The following is a 19662-nucleotide window of genomic DNA, read 5'->3' as shown; positions in this document are numbered from 1 at the left end:
AAGCTCAGGTGAATGTGGCTACACACTTGTGGATATTGATGACGATCCAATCCAGGTGGACAACTTTTATTGTCCAGCGTGCACCTATCTGATAACATTAAATGTTACACAGGCACATGCAACAGCATCACGGCAGCCCCTGTCACCAGCAGATGCCTGACAGTGTACTTACAGATACACCAAGTATGCCTGGGTGGGAACAGCTCTCAGCTATGTAGTGACCTGCCTAATCTTATTATGCTGTTGCATACAGGTATGTATTTAGGGCAAGCTCCAGCCTGCACTTTCCATACCAACAACCTTCCTTTGGGAATCTGGCCAGGAAGTCTCCCCCAAGGCCCATTTTTGCAAACTGGGTCATTTGTCTAGTGAGGTTCCTGTATGGTCCTCACCACAGCGCTACCCAAAAGCTTGTTAAAAGCTATACAATACAGAACTAAGTTCTTCTCCCTCTTCTGGTCTGCAAGGGCAAGATTTTATATAGCATACCCATATATTTTCTAGCCTCTCTTCTAACCATGAGTGGAAAAAAACTGGCTCACCTTTTCTCATAGAGCACCAGCATTCATACATCTTATATCATCTGGAAATGGCTCTGGTCTCCTAGACCAGCTACAGAGAAGGAATTGCTTTTTTGTATGCAAGTCTTCCTTGGTTCCCTTGGGCCATTCCCACCCCTGCACTGTGCTGGGGGAGCCCTGATTTTGGGAGCACAACCCCTCAGGTAGTATGGACCAGCCTTCTGCACAGCCAGAAACAGATGAAAACCTAAAAAATAGTCAGTGTTGTCCTAAGAGTAATTCCACAAACTAACTCCCAGCTACTCTCTGCCAAAGGAACGTGTAATATTCTGCACAGAACACACCATGCAGACCCTCCCACCTCTTCTCAGTCAGAGGAGTCTGCATCATGTTAGAAGGCATCTTCTCCGCTTCAACATCTAGTAATGGTTCAACTGCGTTGAAACAGGCACTGAACCATCCTGACGATGTGATAAGCAATTCTCTGCTATTAATTGCTCCTAAAAGTCCCCTCACGCTCTGCAGGCGGTAATGGCCTTTTGCTCTCTTTGCTGGGACCACAGGACAATCACCCTGAAAAGGCTTTCCTGCCTCTCCTCTGGTGCAAGTCCCATCATGTCCTTTATGCACATTGCCTGCCTTACTCACCAGCACATTGCATACTTCTGAAAGTATTATTTATAAATTACTATTTGGAGGAAAACTCAAATTCGTGAAAAAAATAGGACAACCTGTAAGCTTTCCCAATTCAAAAGCGTTCTTTCATTTATGATGGAGCAGCAAGCCCAGTTTCTGTCCCCTTCTATTTGAGCCCAAGGAGAGCAGGATGACACAAGGCAACACATACCCAGGCACATCTCTAAGCAGATGGGCTGGAGCTCTGTCTCAGCACAGGATCAGGCATCACAAATCCATAACCAAGCTTCATAATCATAATGCATTAAGATAACTAGTGGTGGATTTACAGAGTCCTTCTCATAGTCTTTTCGAAACTGAGAAGACCAACTGTATACGAAATATTTTAAAACAACAGGCCTTTAGGAGAAGGAAAGGGAAAGGAAGTATTGCAATCTAGAAGCAGACTCTGGAGGGAAACTGTCAGTGGCAGTGGCCACTGCATTTGTCACCAAAGGCAAGTAATAGTGCTAGAAAATGCAGGTTGTTCTCCTTTCCTGGTTCAGACCCAGAGAAGCTGCTGGCTCAAGGTTCTAAACAAGCTGGATATATGCACATGTGGATGAAGCTTTGCTTGGGCTTGGACAGCAAGAACAGATTCACAGCCTCACTATTTTCCTCAAGCCAACAGGAAGAGCATGGTGGCTCCTCATATTTTTTTCAGGGATGCAGAACAGCCCCCAGGCAAGGCTATTTCAGACTCCAAGGAATCTGCAGTGTACTACGAGCCTGTGACGTTCACAGTCTGCCCTAGCAAACACGTAGCATGACAAGGCCATTAACTAATGGAAGAAGAGAAGCTCTAAACAAAAGCTCAGCAGACAGTGAGGGCTCTGGCGGCAGTCCAGCCTTGGCTCTAGCACAGTAAGGCAGCCTGATCAAGGCAGGAAGGTATTGTAACATATGTTTTCACAGGGCTAGAAGTAACCTGTTGACTTCAAGCAGAAAAGTAGTTCCCAAATAAAACGTTTAAAAAAATATTATCCAGTGTCGCTACAGCCGTGAAATCTCCATAAGCAAGAGCCACATGCTGGAGTATCAACATCTGCTGGAGGACAACTGCTTTTCAGATGGCATCACCGCAGGGTGCAAGTCATCAGAGACATGTCCCTGCAAGGGCCAGACAGCCCAACTTGGCCTCTCTGGCAGGCAGGTGCTCACTCGCTCCCATGACTTTCACTATCAAAGGGAGCTTCAAGGTGCCGCATGCAATTACTGCGCAAGTGACTCCTCCTGGCAAAGGCTGCAGAGATTCCTGCTGGAAGCGTCCGCAGGCTCATTACCACATGAGAAGGAAGTTTGTGAGCTGCCAATTTCTAGTGAAACCTTTGCCCTCACTTGGCTGCTTTGCCACCATGTGCCAGATGTTCAGGGAAGTGAGCCCTGGCAAGCACGAGAGCTCCTTGTGATTCACTAATGATGGGCAACAAACCACCCTGGAATCGGCCTCAGCCCCAGGCGGCGACGGCTTGTTTGCATAAGTGGCACTTGCAGATTCCTCTGTTTCGGAAGCATCTACCCTCAACACAACAGTGAAAGTTTCCGTTTTTGACCATTATTTTAATTCTTCTCCAGCAGAACAGAGTAGAATGCCCCAGTTCCAGCAGGACAGGGAACTGCTGGAGAGAGTCCAGCGCAGGGCAACGAAGATGCTGAAGGGAGTGGAGCATCTCCCGTGTGAGGAAAGGCTGAGGGAGCTGGGGCTCTGGAGCTGGACAAGAGGACACTGAGGGGTGACTCATTCATGAGGATCAATATATAAAGGGTGAGTGTCAGGAGGATGGAGCCAGGCTCTTCTCGGTGACAACCAATGGTAGGACAAGGGGTAATGGGTTCAAACTGGAACACAAGAGGTTCCACTTAAATTTGAGAAGAAACTTCTTCCCAGTGAGGGTGGCAGAGCCTGGCCCAGGCTGCCCAGGGGGTTGTGGAGTCTCCTTCTCTGCAGACATTCCAACCCGCCTGGACACCTTCCTGTGTAACCTCATCTGGGTGTTCCTGCTCCATGAGAGGATTGCACTGGATGAACTTTCTAGGTCACTTCCAATCCCTGACATTCTGTGATTCTGTTATGGCCAAAAACCTCCTCCCTGTAATTCCCCTGGTACTTTGGGTTTTCAGGAAGACCTTCTAGCACTGAGAGACCCGGGGTGATGCAGGAGGGTACAAGTGGTGAGAAGCAGCAGGGTGGGTCACAATATGCAAGGGTAACATCTCTTGGCAAAAAGAACAGTCTAGGAGAGAGTGTCACTGTTCCGAGTGGCTGTCCCTGAGCAATCCTCCCCTGGGGAAGCACTAGCAGCAACTGTGTCATCAGAGGAGAGTTGCCTGGAAGTGTCAGGAAGCTCTTGCAGCAATGACTGCAAGCCAGCACTGCCAGACCAGTCACGCAGACACACAGACAACTCACATCTGTGACCCTTCTGCGACAGCCACGGGTTCCCGCGACGGCAGGCTGTGGGACTCCAGCCCACTTCCCTTCCACTTGTACACTGACATAGTAGGTCAGCACGGTGCAATCCTCCCCTTTGCTCAACATGTCACCTTTCTCCATCCCAGATTCCTTTTTCCCCATTTACCTGCAACAAGTGTGATCACTTTCTCCTTCAGCTTATTCTAATGCTTGTCAAATGACCGAAATCAGATTACAAGGATTTTAGTTGCCTAGATTCACCCAAATTTCCCCTTACATGCAGGTCTATACTCTGCAGTGATACAGTACTGCCCTAACTTGCTACCACACTCAAAATTTTGAGTGCCAGGTCGCCCAGAACTCTGTGAGGGAAACTACCTTGATTTTGCTGCTAGTGAAGTATGAATATTTAGCCAAACCTGTCCCTTTTCTAGATTATTCTTTTGTCTCAGGTTTTTATTTGCTTCTAGATATTTCTGATTTAGTGTGAAATAAAAGGAGTTGAGCTTATACTTTCCCTTTGGTCCCTATTCCAATGCTCCTCTTTCTGCCTGTAGTGTCTCTGAGGGCACCAAGGTACCACACAGATCTCCAGGGGGCTGTTGCACCAGATTGTGTGTAACACATCAAACCCTTTGCCTCCCCGTTCTGCTGCTGCTTCTGAATCACACTGATTCTTTTTCCTTATAACATCTCCTGAAAATCCTCCTCTCTACAAAGTACTTATCCCTTCCTCAGCGTGCAAGTGCTGCCAAAAGACTAACATAACACAGAGCAAATCCCTCTCAGCTGCAGGGAGAATAAGCTTACCTGACCACTGACCCCAGCAATAAATAGCCATTCGCCTTTCATTGGCTCTTTCTCTGCTAAACTCCCTTTGATTTAACTTACTCAATGGAGGACTAAGCAAGGCTCCTAGTAACTGGCCCAGGATCTCTGGTGAAGCAGGTCCAAGCAGCTCCAGGTCTGGTGTCTGAAGGAATTCAGAAAGTGTCATACCCCACCTGTGACACTACCACAGACACCTGCAGTTGTCATCAACAGTCAGGGGCAAAGGAAACATTAGAAAGCAGAGCTCAGCCCATTTTTTGAGGAAGCCGCGCTCTTCAGCAGGCCTCATCTCAGATAAGGAAAAAGCAGCAGTGGAACACAGAGCTCCGAGGTCAAGCAAGTGCCTCTAGATGAATCCAGGTGAGGAAGAAACTCCCTTTTCTCTCGGAAATCTCTGGGAAGGAAACAGAAACTCTCCACAGAGCGCACTGCGCAGGCATTTGTGATTTTGAACTTACCACACACTGATCAAAATACTAGCGCTCACTACCAGAACAGGCACCCACGCCTTACCCCATAGCACTGTTATTTCTCCATCACATTGCTGCTTCTAGCTAAAAGACAGCACTTTTTGCATCTATCTCCACTAGAAAAAGCAGCTGTGCTAGCCACCTGCTTGCAGCGAAAGCCAGTGACAGCAAGATCTCAGCCTCAAACAGAGAGAGATCAGAGCAGAGAGGACAAGGCAGATGTTTTCCAGTCACTTGGACCGCATCCTGAAGTACTCAATGAACTGGCTCAGCAGCCTCAAAACCAGCAACAATTCCCTTTGGGAACTCGTGTAGATCAGGTAGGGTGTCAAAGGACTGAAAAATGGAGGAAAGCAGCGCCTAGACTAAAGGAGGCAAAAAAGGGAAGAGAGTTGATCTTTGATTTCAGTCCTCAGAATAGCAAGATTAATTATTTGTAAGCACCTGGAAAAAATAACAAAGAGGAGTAGCAACCCAGGTGGATTTGTTAAGAGTGAATCATTAGTGAATAAAAAATAGTATTTCTTTATACAGGAAAAAAAAGTATCATAGCAGAGAAGCAAGACATGAACTGGAATTCAGTAAGGGTTCTGACATATCACTTTCACAAACATGCCAAAAAATGTTACTAATGATACTACTGTGATACAATTTGAGAAGTGGCCAAAAAATCTATAAAGGAAGAGTTCTCAGTGGGCTCGCTATAGAAATGGAAGGATGTTATAGCTTTGGGGTCTGCCTAGGAACCGACTTTGTTTAGTGTTTTCATTATCAACCTGGATGATGGAGTAAGAAGTATGTTTATTAAATTGCAGGGGACATGAATCTGGAAAGAATGGCAGGTATGCTGGAAAGGTCTGCCAAAGGAACTTGGCAAATTGGAGATGTGCTCTGGAGGAAAGAATTGGTAGGGATGAGTGCACGGTGCTGCCCCAGGCAGGAGGAGCCGATGCACAGGGTGAGGAGCTGGGGAAGCAGCTGCTCTCCCTCCAGTTCTTCCTGAGATCTGGAGCGTTGAGGACCTGGACACTCATCTTCAGTCCCGGGCTATTGTGGGAAAGGCAGAAAAAGCAGTGGATGTACAAAGAATGAGAACTGCAAGGCTAGAGTGAAGTAGCTGTTTCCTGCTCTCTATTTGCTGTACTCTGTAAATTTTTGGGTGCTGCTCTTTACGAAAAGGATGAATCAGCTGCAGGCATTCAAAAGAGCAACAGGAATTAAGAGATCTGGAAAACATCACCTACAAGAACTGAAAAAATAGGGTGTTTATTCCAAAGAAATGAAGGCTAAGCAGCCAATCACAAGAGCGTTCAAGTAATATGCAATGCAAGAAGCTCAAGTTCTTTCTTCTCTCTGCTAAGCCGGGCACTGAAGCACTCTAGATTACTGCAGTTGCTCTCCCCAATCTTCTAGCAAGTTCTAACAAACTGTTTGCTGCATAGAATCTATGCCACATTAGAATCTAGTGATGACTGCATGACTGCAAGCATCAGGTGGAAATTCAATTTGTTTTGAAGCAAACCAATAATCCTTTGAACCTCAAGCTAAACAGTAGGAGTTCCTACAACTGTGTGGTCAGGTTGAAGGGCTCTGACACTGCCAGGGCTTTTCCTTGCCCAAAATGAAGAACAAAAGCATGAAATAAACCAAAGAAAATTACTCAATTATTCATGCTAAGAAAGGCCACTTGTGCTTGTTCAGAGGCTCACGGGTAACTTCATCCATCTGGTACCAGGAAAATTATGTCAAGTTGGTGCCAGTGTGAGACAAGAGCAAAGTATGAGCTCTTAAGGCCATCTATGTAACAACTGTATACAATTATACTTCCAGACTGCTTCATTCTGCATATGGTGAGCTGCCAACCTCCTCTCTCTGTCTCTAAACACAGGATATAACATCCCATCCTCTGAACATTAACCCATTTGTCTGGTTACTGGTTGAAAAAGCCTTAAAGAACATTTGAAACCAGATATATAGGATTTGTAAAACAACAACTATATGCAAGTAGAGGACATTTATTCTGGATTTCATGACAACAGATAAAAGACAAACCATCCCCTGAATGAGAAGTCAGTGATTACAATCTGATTCCACTCAGCATGGGTGAATTACAGAGAACAACCGTGACTATTAACAGGTCCATATTTCTTCAGAGGGCATTAACGAAACTGACTGGGACAAAATATTTACAAGGGCAAAGCTATGGATTCAACATTTCAATGTTTTCAAATCAGACTTGAAACTGTTCTTCTGGGTGATACTTTAGCCAAACACAAATCGTGAATCTCAGTATAGCAATAATACAGGAAAATACAATGGCTTGTGCTATTCAGGAGGTCACAAATGAGTCTGTGGACCTCACCCTTTTCAACAAGTTGTGCTGCTGCTGTCTTCTTCCCTCCTGTGCCATCACATTGTCATCTCCAAACACCTATTTCTTTCCCTTGCCATTGCTGTTTACTCTACTCTTAAATCCTAAGAGTCCACAAAACCAATGTAAAAGCTGGTCCTTTTATATGCTCTTAAAAATAAATAAAAATTAAATTCATTGCTCATGGTACACACTAACATAGTCTTTAATAGAGAGCCTCATCTGTGATGCAAGGTCATGTTAAAGAGAGATGTGTTTGTAAAACATATTACATTAAAGCTGAAGCCCATGGAAGTAGAAAAAGCCTTCACATAAATGCAACAGGACACAGAGATGAACTCTCCTCAGACCAAAATGTGGCAAGTATGACTGTGATATCATGTCTGCCCACCCCTTCTAATTAGGTGACCTTCACAACATCAGCTGACAGCGTTCTTACCACTTTCTCCTTGTAAACAATGTATTTCAGCCACTTGAAATCCTGCCACTTGAATCCCGCCAGAACAAACAGGGAATCCTTCTCATACTGCTCCATTTTCTGGATTGCACCTTCAGGATATGTGATCCGGAGGGTCGTCTTGCCACCCACGTCCTTTTCAAAGCCCTTCACTGGAGCCGAGTTCAGCCTGCAAGGCAACCAGAGGAGACACTGCCATGGATTCCCACTCGCGCTCAGGTACACGCAGCTGGTACAGCAGCAAATGTTAACTCGTGCAGCTCTTCATCACATTTATGAAGCTTTATATCAAGTGACAACGGTTTAATTAGGAGCTATTTAAATTATTTCATTGAATATAACGCAAACCTTTTCTGCGTATCTGCTCTTTGTGACTTAAATCAGGTTGGAAGCTTTGGAAAAGGAAACTGAAAAATATTTTCCTTGCAAATTTAGAATTACAAACTAAGCATTAATATTTTAACATCCCAACACTCCTGGGATATCTTACTTGGATTCTGCAAGGCTGGGCTGAAATAGAGGATGGCAGTTTAAGTGGATTTAAACTGGTCTCCTTCTCCCAGTCCAGAGCTTACGCTGCTCATCTTATCTGCAGTGAGACTGTTTAGGGAACCAAGCCAGCTAATAATCTGAAAAAGAAACCAAAGGAACAATCTCCACCTGGTTTAATTCCCCAAAGCGGCCCATGCAGAATGCCAGCGCAAAGGGAGAGGCTGGGTAAGGCTCAGCACCACTGCGGTCACACCGGCTCGAGGAGTTTCTGCTGTGAAGTGCATCCCACGCTGCAAACACCCAAACAGACACCCAGCTTTGCTCTCGGGCACACTGATTTCTAAGGGACTGCTATGTGTCAAGCTGTGCTTTTGTTAAAACACCCCTCAGGGACAAAGTTTTTTTCCCAAACCGCTCTGGTGTCAACAACGATGATAACTTTATGACAGTAAAGCTGCTCAGAACTTCTATTCAAAACCAGAAACCCAAAGCTGAGGAAATTTGAAGTAACTTGGAATACAAATCTTGCTGACATCAAACAGCAGCCCCTGATGGAACAGCACTGCCTGCTTGAATTATTGCAGCCTCCTTGACTTAGGGTAGTTCAATACACTTTAAAGTGCTTATGGACTGCAAATTTTGCTGTGTAGGAATGTTAATGAGGATCTGGACTTGTCTTTTTGAGGCTGGGTAAGCATTTTAGGTGGGAAACATTTTAGCAGAAGAAAATCCCTGTATACAACCTGAAATTCTATTTTGAGTTCGGGAGAATAATTTCTTATGTATTTTTTTGTAAAAATACTTAGTTTCTCATTAGGAATAAAATACTAAAGGGAAAACAACTTAAGAATCAGCACCACCGCAGTTTATACAAGAGATGAAGCCTTTCTTTGTGGTTTAGAAACCCTCGCTTGGAGGCATCCAGACCTGCCTGTAAAAACAGTGCTCCTAGCCAGGCTGATCCCTTGCTTTTTCCCCTGTTATTGATAGCACAATCATACATCAGCCACGTTTGCTATGGATGTTATTTAAACTTGAAGGCATTGAGTCTCTTTGGGGCAGATGAGCCTACACAATGTAAAAGTACTATGTAAAGAAAGCTATTAATAGTTACACATATTTTCATCTGTTCTCTTGAAGTGGGGGGGAAGTTTAGCACCTGCAGTCATTTCAAATGCCTACATGCAGCTCTTTGGCAGAGTTTTTCCCATCCCCAGCTGCTGGGTTTGCTGTTTTGCTGCTTACCTTGTTAAAGTGCCCAAAACTCGGGACCCCTGCTTTGCATCTAGACAGGAAACAAAACAAACCATTTCCCCAAGTAAAACGAACTCGGGTCTCCAGCAAAGGGCCAGAGCGCGAGTTGCTGATGGAGTCGTAAGGATGGAGTCTTGCTAATGAGGCGGCACCGTTGGCCCCATGGGCAGAAGTTCTGCACAGCCACAGCCTGTGTGAAGGTGCAAACTCCACGGCTTGAACCCTTGCTCAGGCACAACACCTGGTGGTGATACATTAGTGATATTTGGGAGGCTCTGAATGGTGCCTAGGTTAGGTGTTAGTGTCCCTATGCTCCCTGTGTCATCAGTGGATACAGAGACAGAAAAACTCTGAAACTCCTTATGGAGAAAAGTGCCTGTCTATGGGCAGTGCAAGGAGACCTGGCATCCTAACTGAGGTTTGTTAAGATTTAGCTGTGTTTACAACCACCAGCGTGTTGTGCCTGAGCAAGGGTTCAAGCTGTGGAGTTTGCACCTTCCTGAACACAGGCTCATTCTAACCAGGAATTTCTGACATGTACTTATTTCTCCCCGTCTGCAATCTATTCTAAGGAGGCATTTCAGAGCACTGATGACTGACTGCTGAAGCAGCTCCTGCCAGGTAAACAGTGTGACAGCTGGGAGCAACGTCTGCACTGAAATCTGATAATATCCAGTTTTTTAAAAAAAGCCACTAACTCACTCCAAGCTGGTTTACAACTGTCAAAGCTGATCTGGCTTGCTTCGCCACAAGATCAACATCTTTTGCTGCAATTATTGATCCTGACATGGTGACACACATTGCATCAAGAAGCTCCACATACTGCTGGATCACTCCTTTGTTCACAAAGGTACCGCCTTTTTTCCCCTTAAAATTCACCTCCTAGGTCCCAAATCTGATCCTTCAGAAGAGTTTTGCCACCCACGAAAAAGGGTGCTAGACACAAGGGACTGACCCAGGAGTAAAGGAAGCAGTTGGATACATTTAAGGAGAAGTCTGCCCTCATCTCCTCAGTCCCACGTCCAAGCACCTGGCTTCATTTAACCTTTATAGTTGACTTTTTTCTCCCTCATCCACCCCACAAACAGCACAGGTGCTTAGCTGCCCTCTTATCCTCTCAGCTTGCAAACTGACTTAGATTTACGGATGTGGAGAGAAAAGGTTGAACTTTTCATTTGGAAATTAAATAGTGGACCTTCTGACGTAAATCTTAGTGGGTGGCTTAGTCCAGATGGATTGAAACTGTTCTTTTGCTCCTTTTTGAACAGTCTGAGCCCACGAAGAGGCTATAACTGAATTTTAATTCAGCTCAAATAACTGCAAATCACCAGACTATGACGAGCAATAAGAACTCTTCAGCAGCAGCTTACAGTGGGATGAACTAGGAGAAGGGCTGTAAAAGTTTCATCCTGTTCTGAACAGCCATTCCTGTGTCCAGAGCACTGGTGGGGAAGCAGGAACCTGTTCACAGGAACAAAGGACTGAAACTGATCTTCTCGGTCTTTTTGTCCAGAGTTAGAAGGTATTTATTACTCTATGTATATTCTATTCTTTCCTCGTGTGCCCATTACTAGCACATGGGAGAGAAAGGAGACCATGCTAAACGACACCTTCTCTATGCCTTACATTCTTTTACTAATCCTTTTCTTTCTTCTGTCTTTGCTAAGAATTTGCTATTTGCCACCATGTCTCATGGTTGACTAAAGTTCAGAGAGATTATATCAGTTAAATTCCCTTTAACATGAAGTCAGTTATCTTAATAAGGAAAATAAATACCAGCTTAGACTATGTTAAAACAGTTTTTATAAACTTACACTGTGGTTTATTCCACTTCTCCTATTTACCATCGTAGTATTTTGTTACTCATGATTCAGAACCTGCTATAAAGCCCTGTGTTTTCTTTCAGGTCAGACTAATGGGTCTATAGCTCCCCAGGGCACATCCCCCTTCCCTCCTACACACACACTCTCTCTCACTCTCCATTAGTACAGGTATTATGTTTGTTAATCTCCAGTCACCCAGAACACCTCCCTGACTTGACAGATTTATTACTAAGAGTTATGACTAGACCTGTGATTTCACATATCAGCACGTTTTTCAAGCATTCTGAGATGGCGATGATCCAGGTCCTCAGCGAATGCAAGAAGTCCTAACTTTGACTGTGGTTGTTTCCACTCCTACACCGCTCTGTGTCTGCTCCCTGATTCAACATCACCCACAGTGAAACAGAGGCAAAGTATTCACAACTTTTATAGTGCACCTACAAGTGTTTAATCATCGCTGGGTCCTTACTTAAGGAGGCTTACTATTGCCTAAGAGCCTATGCCGTGCTGTTCTTAGTTCTTCCCATCCTAGAATTCATAGAATCATTTCAGTTGGAAGAGACACCCAGGATCATTGAGTCCAACCATAACCTAACTCCAGTACTGAACCATGTCCCTAAGAACCTCGTCTAAACACCTTTTAAACATCTCCAGGGATGGTGACTCCATCACTTCCCTGGGCAGCCTGTTCCACTGCTTCACAACCCTCTTCATGAAGAATTTTTGGTACCACTTGAGGCCATTTCCTCTTGTCCTATCACCTGGGAGAAGAGACCAACACCCTCCAACCCATTCTAAGTGTGAAGTGTGGATCCCAGGGAATGCTACACATGTACGACCAATAACACTTCCCTGGGCTACTCAGGGCATGTAGTTGTGAGCAGATCCAATGGTATGTTTTACTGCTTCACCACCTACGGGCATCACAAAAAGAAGCAGCTTTTAGAAGGAAGCTATGAAGAGAAGGTTCAAGTGGGAGCACATTCCTGAACAACTGTGGAAAATGGAATGCTTGAGGAGTTCCTTTATCCTTTGATGTGATCACCATTTTTAACAAACGCTTATATGGTCTTTGTTTTTTCCCCTCTATATTACTTAATATGTCCTTATAAATGGATATTGTCAATAGCGAAGGTTTAACCTTTGCCTGCATAGCATATGAACTGATAGAGAAGCTGAAAAAACAACAAGAAAACTGTGATGGCAAAGACTCACCTGACAACAACATCATAGTCATCAATTTTTAATCCCAATGACTTATTTGCAAGTACTCCACCATTTCCCACAATAATACACCGCCGACAACTGAGACTGTGGAAGAAACAAAATAAGTGATTTTTGTAACATAACTCCAAACACACCGAGCTGCACATATTTAGTTTGCACCTATCTGAGGACGACAGGAAACCTTTTAGAATATTAAGGGGAGGCCTCAGATACACTCGATCCCCAGCTCACCCCATCATGCCCGGGCATTACACGTGATAAACTGCTTTCAACATCCCACACCACGTGTGGCCTAATGAGATGAGCTGTCAGGACAAGCAGCTCCTCTCCCCCCACACCCCTGTTATGATGGGCTTGAATCAAACCCATCGGTTTACTTAAACCTTCTCATTATTCATTTAGCACTGAAATAACAATAAACCAAGGGCTTAGCGAGGAAGTCTTCTCTCCAAGCAATTTTCTGAGTGCAGGCAGATTTTGCCGGGTTATCTAGGGTATGCTCACCTTGCTGAGTGCTAAATTGCTGCAGTTATCACGAGACTTCAAGAGACAGAAAAACATGAAATGGATAGAAAAGGACCCTTCCTCACTCCTGTCCAGTAGGAAACATATATGGAGACACAATGGGTGAGGAAGGGGAAGGAAAATAACCTTAATTAACAAAGAAACAGGAAAGAGAAGGAAGAGAACTGTTTCTCGTGGAACTGTGAGTCACGAGAACTCTCTGCAGCAGATGTTAAAAAGTCATTTCATTTTGAAGACAGAGAGAGGACTTCTTTCCAGCCATCTAATCCCAAACGCAGCTGGCTCTTCTGGCAACGTGCCTCCATCTTTGGTAGTTCACTGAAGGAATACGTGTCTGCAGAGCCTTTTTCGGAAAAGGTCCAAGGCAATTAGTTCTTTGGAGCAGATCTCCGGGCTAGGCGGCCTTCCTAGTTCCAGGCACAGTTGAGTGGTCTCTTCTAGGCTGTCCTCACTGTAATCAGTCTAAGGAGCCAGCACGAGGAAAGCTCTGCTTATGTGGGGTCTGTCTTTGTAGAGCAGGGCTGGAGTGCACTTAAAGACTCAGATAAACCACTGAGGGTTAACTCGCTGACAGAGCCGTTAGTTGGAGATATGTGCAGAATTAACAGCACCAAGAAATGCTCAGGAACAGCTTCCCCAGCTTGGATGAAGTTTAACTGCACATTCCAGCCTTTCCAAAAGGGAAAACCTCCTCAAGAAGATTAATATATTATATTAGCCCAGTGCTTCTGTCCCTAAGGGTCAAAGAAGCGTGCGTGTTTGTGACAAACAAATCATAATAGAGAAAGAACTTTACAGACAACAGCACAATAAAAAAATACAGTTCTGGTGACAGGGAGAAAGTAGAGGCAAGATCTGGTGCAGGCAGAATATTGTATCAAGGAGGGAAGGGAAAAAGTCAGCCCCAAGTACACCCAACTGAGTGACAAAGATGGTAACAGCTTTGCCAAAACCATTAAGGAAAAGGTGCTGCAGGAGGGAATAAAGACATAGTTCAGCTCTGGCCAAGTGAAATTTCAGATCAAAATATGCTCTTTTGGTGATTATGACAAGAAAGTTTGACCTCATAAACAGCACACTGCTGGGTGAAATACTGTAATTTCTCTACCCAGTTGTCTCTGAGACATAACTTTTCTTAATTTTATGTTTTGAAGAATACTGTGCTATAATCCAAAGGCTGCACGCTATAGACACTCCCCTCTATATGTTTCCCACTTACTGTTAGGATGATGGCTCTTACCAATTTTGAATACAGATGTGCGTGTTTCAGCCTCGAACCACTTAATCGCATTCTTCCCTTTTCTGCTAAATTAAAGCACCATCTACTGTCAGCAGTCCCTTCCACATCTGCATGTGATCCACTTACTGACAAACCACTGTGTGTAAACATCAACCTCTACGTGTATAATCAGTCATGGGTCAGACTGGTGAGCATGAGAGAAAAGAACCAGTTCCACCAGCCAGAGCTGTTCCAGAGCCCTTCTTCATGGCCCTGTTCCCACATGGCACTTGTAGACTGATCAGAGCCCATTCTGAATTTTCTCTTGACCATACAAACTGGAGCGAGCTCCTCACACCTCTTATGGTGTGGCAGCTCTCCTAGATCTTGAGTCACATTTGCAGTACCTCCCTGAACCATTTTCAACCTCTCACCAGATCTCTGAAGCACTGACTCTGGAAGACCAGCATGCGGAGCTAATGCTGCTCAAAGCAGGGTCCCTTTTACACAGAGACTTCATGTATATCATTCCAATGTTCTTTTTATAGCCATTGGTTTGCAGAATGTAATCCTCATCCTGTAAGCACAAATCTGCATGGCCACCTCTGAGATACCTGGCTTTTGACTTGGCTCCAGTAAAGAATTGCTCAAAGGCCTTACGAAAAGGTCTAGACTGACCTGTCCCTCCCACTCCTCACTTCCCCAGTCTTTGGCTCTGGCAAATTCTCCTATTGTAATTTTACATTTTCTCCAGATTGATTTTAACCACTGCAATCTAATCTTTGATCTTCTAGCAGCTTTTTCTTAAATTTCCTTCCAGAGTACTCTCATTGCAAAGCTGGAAGTTTCTGTTGCATGCTCAGAAAGCAGTACTCAGGTGCAGATTGCTTTCTTCAGGTGCACACGATGAAGATAAGGTGAGTCCTGGGCTTTGCCTGGGTTCTGCACATCAGATGTGCACATCACATCTGGATGGCCCAGATTTTTGATCAAGACCCGGCAGAAAGGAGCTCGCTTGGTCTCACCAGCTTTGGCAGTCACACTGTGGGACAGGAGAAGATTGCAGGGCTACCCGATGGCTCTGTAAAAGTGAAGCATTTGGCAGGGATGTCAGGCACCTGACCTCACATCCCCACCAGAGGTTTGGACACTTGGCACCAGCGCAGCTGAGCTCCTTCACCGCATTGACTGATGGAGCCCGAGCATGGGAAACCTGCAGAGTCACTGCTGGTTCCAGGCAAGTTACCGGCTGGAGAAACACTGCGCGGGCAGCATCAGTTTCAGTTCAATTGTTTCTCCACAAAGAGGTGTGTAAATACCTCTTTGTTTGTTTACATAGTATGTCAAAGCTGTATTTGTTTTCCAGAAGAGCTCAAGGACTGAACACATCAGACACAGCTCAGGTTTGTTTGCTACCACGGTGGTAAGAGAAGGAGGGTCATGGACTTTCCACACCAGAAAGACCCTCCCTAAAGCCCTAAGCTGGGACCTGCAGCCAGATGTATAGCCTGACACAGATGCTCAGAGGTTGAGTTCATCTACACCAAAACCGCAATTCATACAGATTTCCTTGAACAATATAACTCTGTAAACACATGTATGCGTTGTAGCGATTGCTACTTCCTCTTCCTCTCTTATCAAAGCACTGGAGGGATTTGTCAGGGGAGAAAAACCACAAAGCCTTCCTTTACGCAACTTTGGAACCAAAAGCTTTGAGGAAAGATATAACAGAATAATTAAAAAACACATCTTCAGGGTAACTGGTGCTTAGGGAGGCTTAGCATATTCTGGTTTGATCTGGCTTGCTGCTACTTAAACTGGTGCTATCAGCCTGAGCCAGAGGGACACACACATCTCTTCTGCTCTATCAAGTTCCTTCCTCACTTGTTAGTTATATGCTGCATTAGTAAAGACTCCTCTTGGTTATAAACTGACGCTCAGTTTTTCTTCGTTACCATCTGGAGGCAACACGAAAAAGTCAGTCAGGCTTTTATATTTATGTCTTTTCATAGGAAATTTACGGGTCACCACAGCAGAGATTTAACCCAAAAAATCCACTGAAGTCCGGCCAGCAGATAAGCCGTGGAACTAGAAACCAAGCCCTCATCGATTTGTGGATGAGGGGCAGACCACTGGAGGAGCCACAAAACAAGCAGTGAAAATGCCAGGGATGTCGGGCATGGAAAAGTCAAAAAAGGGCAAAAGAATTCTGAAGTGACCGAGGCCCACTAACATCTGTGTTAGGGAGAAAAACATGGCAACACCGAAGGAAAAGACACTCATTCTTAAGTCCCCTGGACCTCCAATCTTCTGTAGAAAAGCTCAGAGCTGAGTTGCAACTATGCTGACAAACACAACCGCAGCTTTACCTGTCTCCTGCCCCGGAGCAGAAGCAGGTCACTATGAGCAGTTCAACACAAAGGTGCCACAATAAGGAAGAAGACAAAGAAAGCACGGCATCACTTACACCATGTTACAGGCGTGAATTATAGCATTTGCTCACATGCCCTCCAGCTGCTGCTAGTTATTAACACAACTCTCCTCAATGGAGGGATTAGCTGGACTGAGTTGGCAGAGCTGCCTCGGGATGATGAAAAGGTGTACGCACAACCGGAAGGATTGAGTTTGCCTCATTTCAGCACCATGTCGGTACACTGTGTCAGAAAGGGTGCATTAGGATGCCCTTTTGGCACAGGGATAATCAAACAAACAAGTTCACTTCCAGGGCTTATGGGAGGCAAGCAAAGGTAACATCTCAAGGGACAGCTTTGTGAAGGAGGACAGAAATGGAGAAGCTTGGGTGGGGACGAGACCAAAGGCTTGGTGTAGATCCCCCACCATACAACTCTAATCCCTTCCTTCCTCCCTGTGCTCTCACGCATGGCTCTGATCTCACCTCTCCTGCCTCTCCCACCGCTCCCCTGGGAACGCGGCGTTCAGCGTGTGCTTACATGAACATTCGCTTTAATGGGCTCAGCAGTGCTCGCCCTCTCTCCTCCTGTTGTGCAGCGCTGTGCCAGGGCAGCTCTGTACGTGAAGTCACTGGAATGACCTGAGCTAAGAGAGAAAACTTTTAAACTGAAGTCATTTCAGTGACCCACTTTAAAGTCCCTCTTTAAATCGCAGCAGCACAAGGAGAGGGTAGGGAGCTACAGTCCAAGAGCAGGCAGCAGCAAAGATAGCTTCTTAAAGTTAAATGTTGGTGTAACTCCATCCTAAAGAACAGGTGAACCTGGTGCTTTTTGCCTACTGCTAGAATCAGCCTCAGAGAGGATACAAGTGAGAGGGATCACAAGATCTCCTATACTGACCCCTCATGCCTCACAGACTCCAGCTGAACATCTTAATTCTTTCAAAACAAGGCATTTTTTAAGCTCTCAGGTCAATCTCCAGTTGTGGCACGGAGCTGAGCAAAGTGAGGAGGTCTAGACCTTCTCCTTGACCAGTGAGCAGTAAGGGAATGAGCTGAACCTCAAGGTCCTGCTCCCAGCACACTGGAGCTGTCACAGAGAGGAACTGCTGGTCTCTGCTTTGAGCTTGAGACAAGGTGAGAAAGTAGCTCACCTTCCCTCATTAGGCTACTCCATCAGCTCTTCTAGAACCCAAAACAGCAGATACCCATTGCTGCCAGCCCTGTAAATCACTGAAGATCACAGCTGAAGAACATTTTGGGAACCATACCCAAGTCTTCATCTACACCCTACTCACCAAGCAGGTTTACAAGAGCAGCACTGTGGTAGCCTGGAGACCTCCCACAGCAGCCAGGCTCTCTCTCCTAATAAATCTCTGTTGCAACTCCATCCAACTACTGCTTTAGGCTCTTTCTTTGTGATTTGCTACCCCATGCCTCTTTTGTCACTTTCTCCCACCCCAGCTTCACTTTCAATCTTTCCTCTCCAAGACCTGCTCACTTGGAAGGGCTCTGGGAGGTATTTGGCTGTGAGGCATATACACCACACAACCAACATCCACTGCTTTGTATTTATCACAGAAGTTCCCAGGAAAACAGTATTTCCCCGAGGTATCTGTGTGTTTACAAGCATATGCACCACCAAATCTTGTTACTGCAATACTACAGAAATACATTTCCAGATTGTTCCTTAGGTCTCCTTTATGCTTGATATCCTGGGGACTTTACATATTAATACATTTCAGAAAGGCTGAATGACCAATCTTTTCTATCTTTGCATCAAACCCAAAAAATGCAAAACCAAAGTGAGCAGCTCATGCTAGAGTGGCTGTGTTTCACAACCTCCTAAGAAATTACTTTTAAAGAAAATGAGACACATTACACTCCTCAAAGAATAAATGAGCAGCAAGAGTCATAGTTACATGAACGTTCCCTGCAAGAATCTTCCACCTGCCCTCGATGTCATTAACATTAATTTCCCATAAGCAACCTTCTTGAAAGAGTCTATATGTGGATTTTTCAACAGATTAAAACCTTAACTCTCCAATGAGAGCTGAGCTCTCACCAGAGGGGTGAGACTCAGTGTGCAAAATCTCTAAGAAGGCAATTTGTAAAATGATTTTGCCTTCTAAGCATCGTTTCTCAAATTAATCCAACCTCTGAAGGCTATCCCTACCTGGCATTGCTGTGAGGCAAGGCAAACTTCAAAGTAACTTAAATTAGCACATGGATTACAAGAAACCAAGAGTAAACTTTCACACAGAGAGTAAATCCCAGCTCTAACTACAGCAGGTGAGACCTACAACCAGTGTGAGAGATGAAAGGCTGGAAAGCTTGTGGACTTTGCCATGGAAAAGTGGGCAGAAGAGGAGCTGGGCCAGGAAATAAAACCAATGTGATTAGAAGGCAGGAACTGTGCTATTAGCCTGGGTTCAGAAGCACCACTGCTTGGAAAGGAATAGTACCAGGACTTTGAAAAGAGATCATGTCCCAATAAAAACCTCTGACAGCTTCTGAACGAAATCACCTCTGACACTAATTGAAAACCGCAGGGCAAAGAGAAGGAATGACAGAAAAGCAAGGATAGGAAAGACTAAAGAACTATCAGCGGGAAGCTGGCTGTAAACATGACAGCAGGTTTCAGAAGGAACCTCAACAAGAGGACTGAAGAATGAAAGGAGCTTCTGAAGGCATCGGTTCAAATACCAAAGACCCAGGAGACTGCTATCGTATCCTGGCACAGGCTTGGCCAATGCAATCCCATATTCCTGCTCTAGGAGTGAGATCTTGACGAAACATTGTTAGAACAAGCCAGTCCCTTCTTTCCTTCTAAGAGTTTCTTGTGATCCCGTTGCTTTGTCAGAAAGGTTGGAAAAGAATGATGTATTTATTGCAAAGCTGCTATTGACTTATTTCAAAAAGGAGCAAGAGGGTGTACTGTGACACCATATAAAACAAAAGATTAGGAAATAGT

At 44.9% G+C, this 19662-nt stretch overlaps 1 protein-coding gene across 1 annotated transcript in view; it reads right to left on the bottom strand.

The window, feature by feature from the left end:
* The window catches only part of ST3GAL3 (ST3 beta-galactoside alpha-2,3-sialyltransferase 3), a gene marked incomplete at its 3' end in the record, with an annotated part of 185172 nt that overhangs the window by 37142 nt on the left and 128368 nt on the right, over positions 1-19662 (bottom strand). The window contains exons 8-9 of the mRNA XM_080348404.1: positions 12523-12618; positions 7721-7907 (exon numbers count right to left, since the gene is read on the bottom strand). Of these exons, the coding sequence (XP_080204530.1) occupies positions 7721-7907; positions 12523-12618 (283 nt within the window). The remainder of the gene's footprint in view (positions 1-7720; positions 7908-12522; positions 12619-19662) is intronic.

Source organism: Nesoenas mayeri, assembly GCF_963082525.1.
Source record: "Nesoenas mayeri genome assembly, chromosome: 8".
NCBI classification, from domain to species: Eukaryota; Metazoa; Chordata; class Aves; order Columbiformes; family Columbidae; genus Nesoenas; species Nesoenas mayeri.
This window is presented reverse-complemented; position numbering and strand designations above follow the sequence as displayed.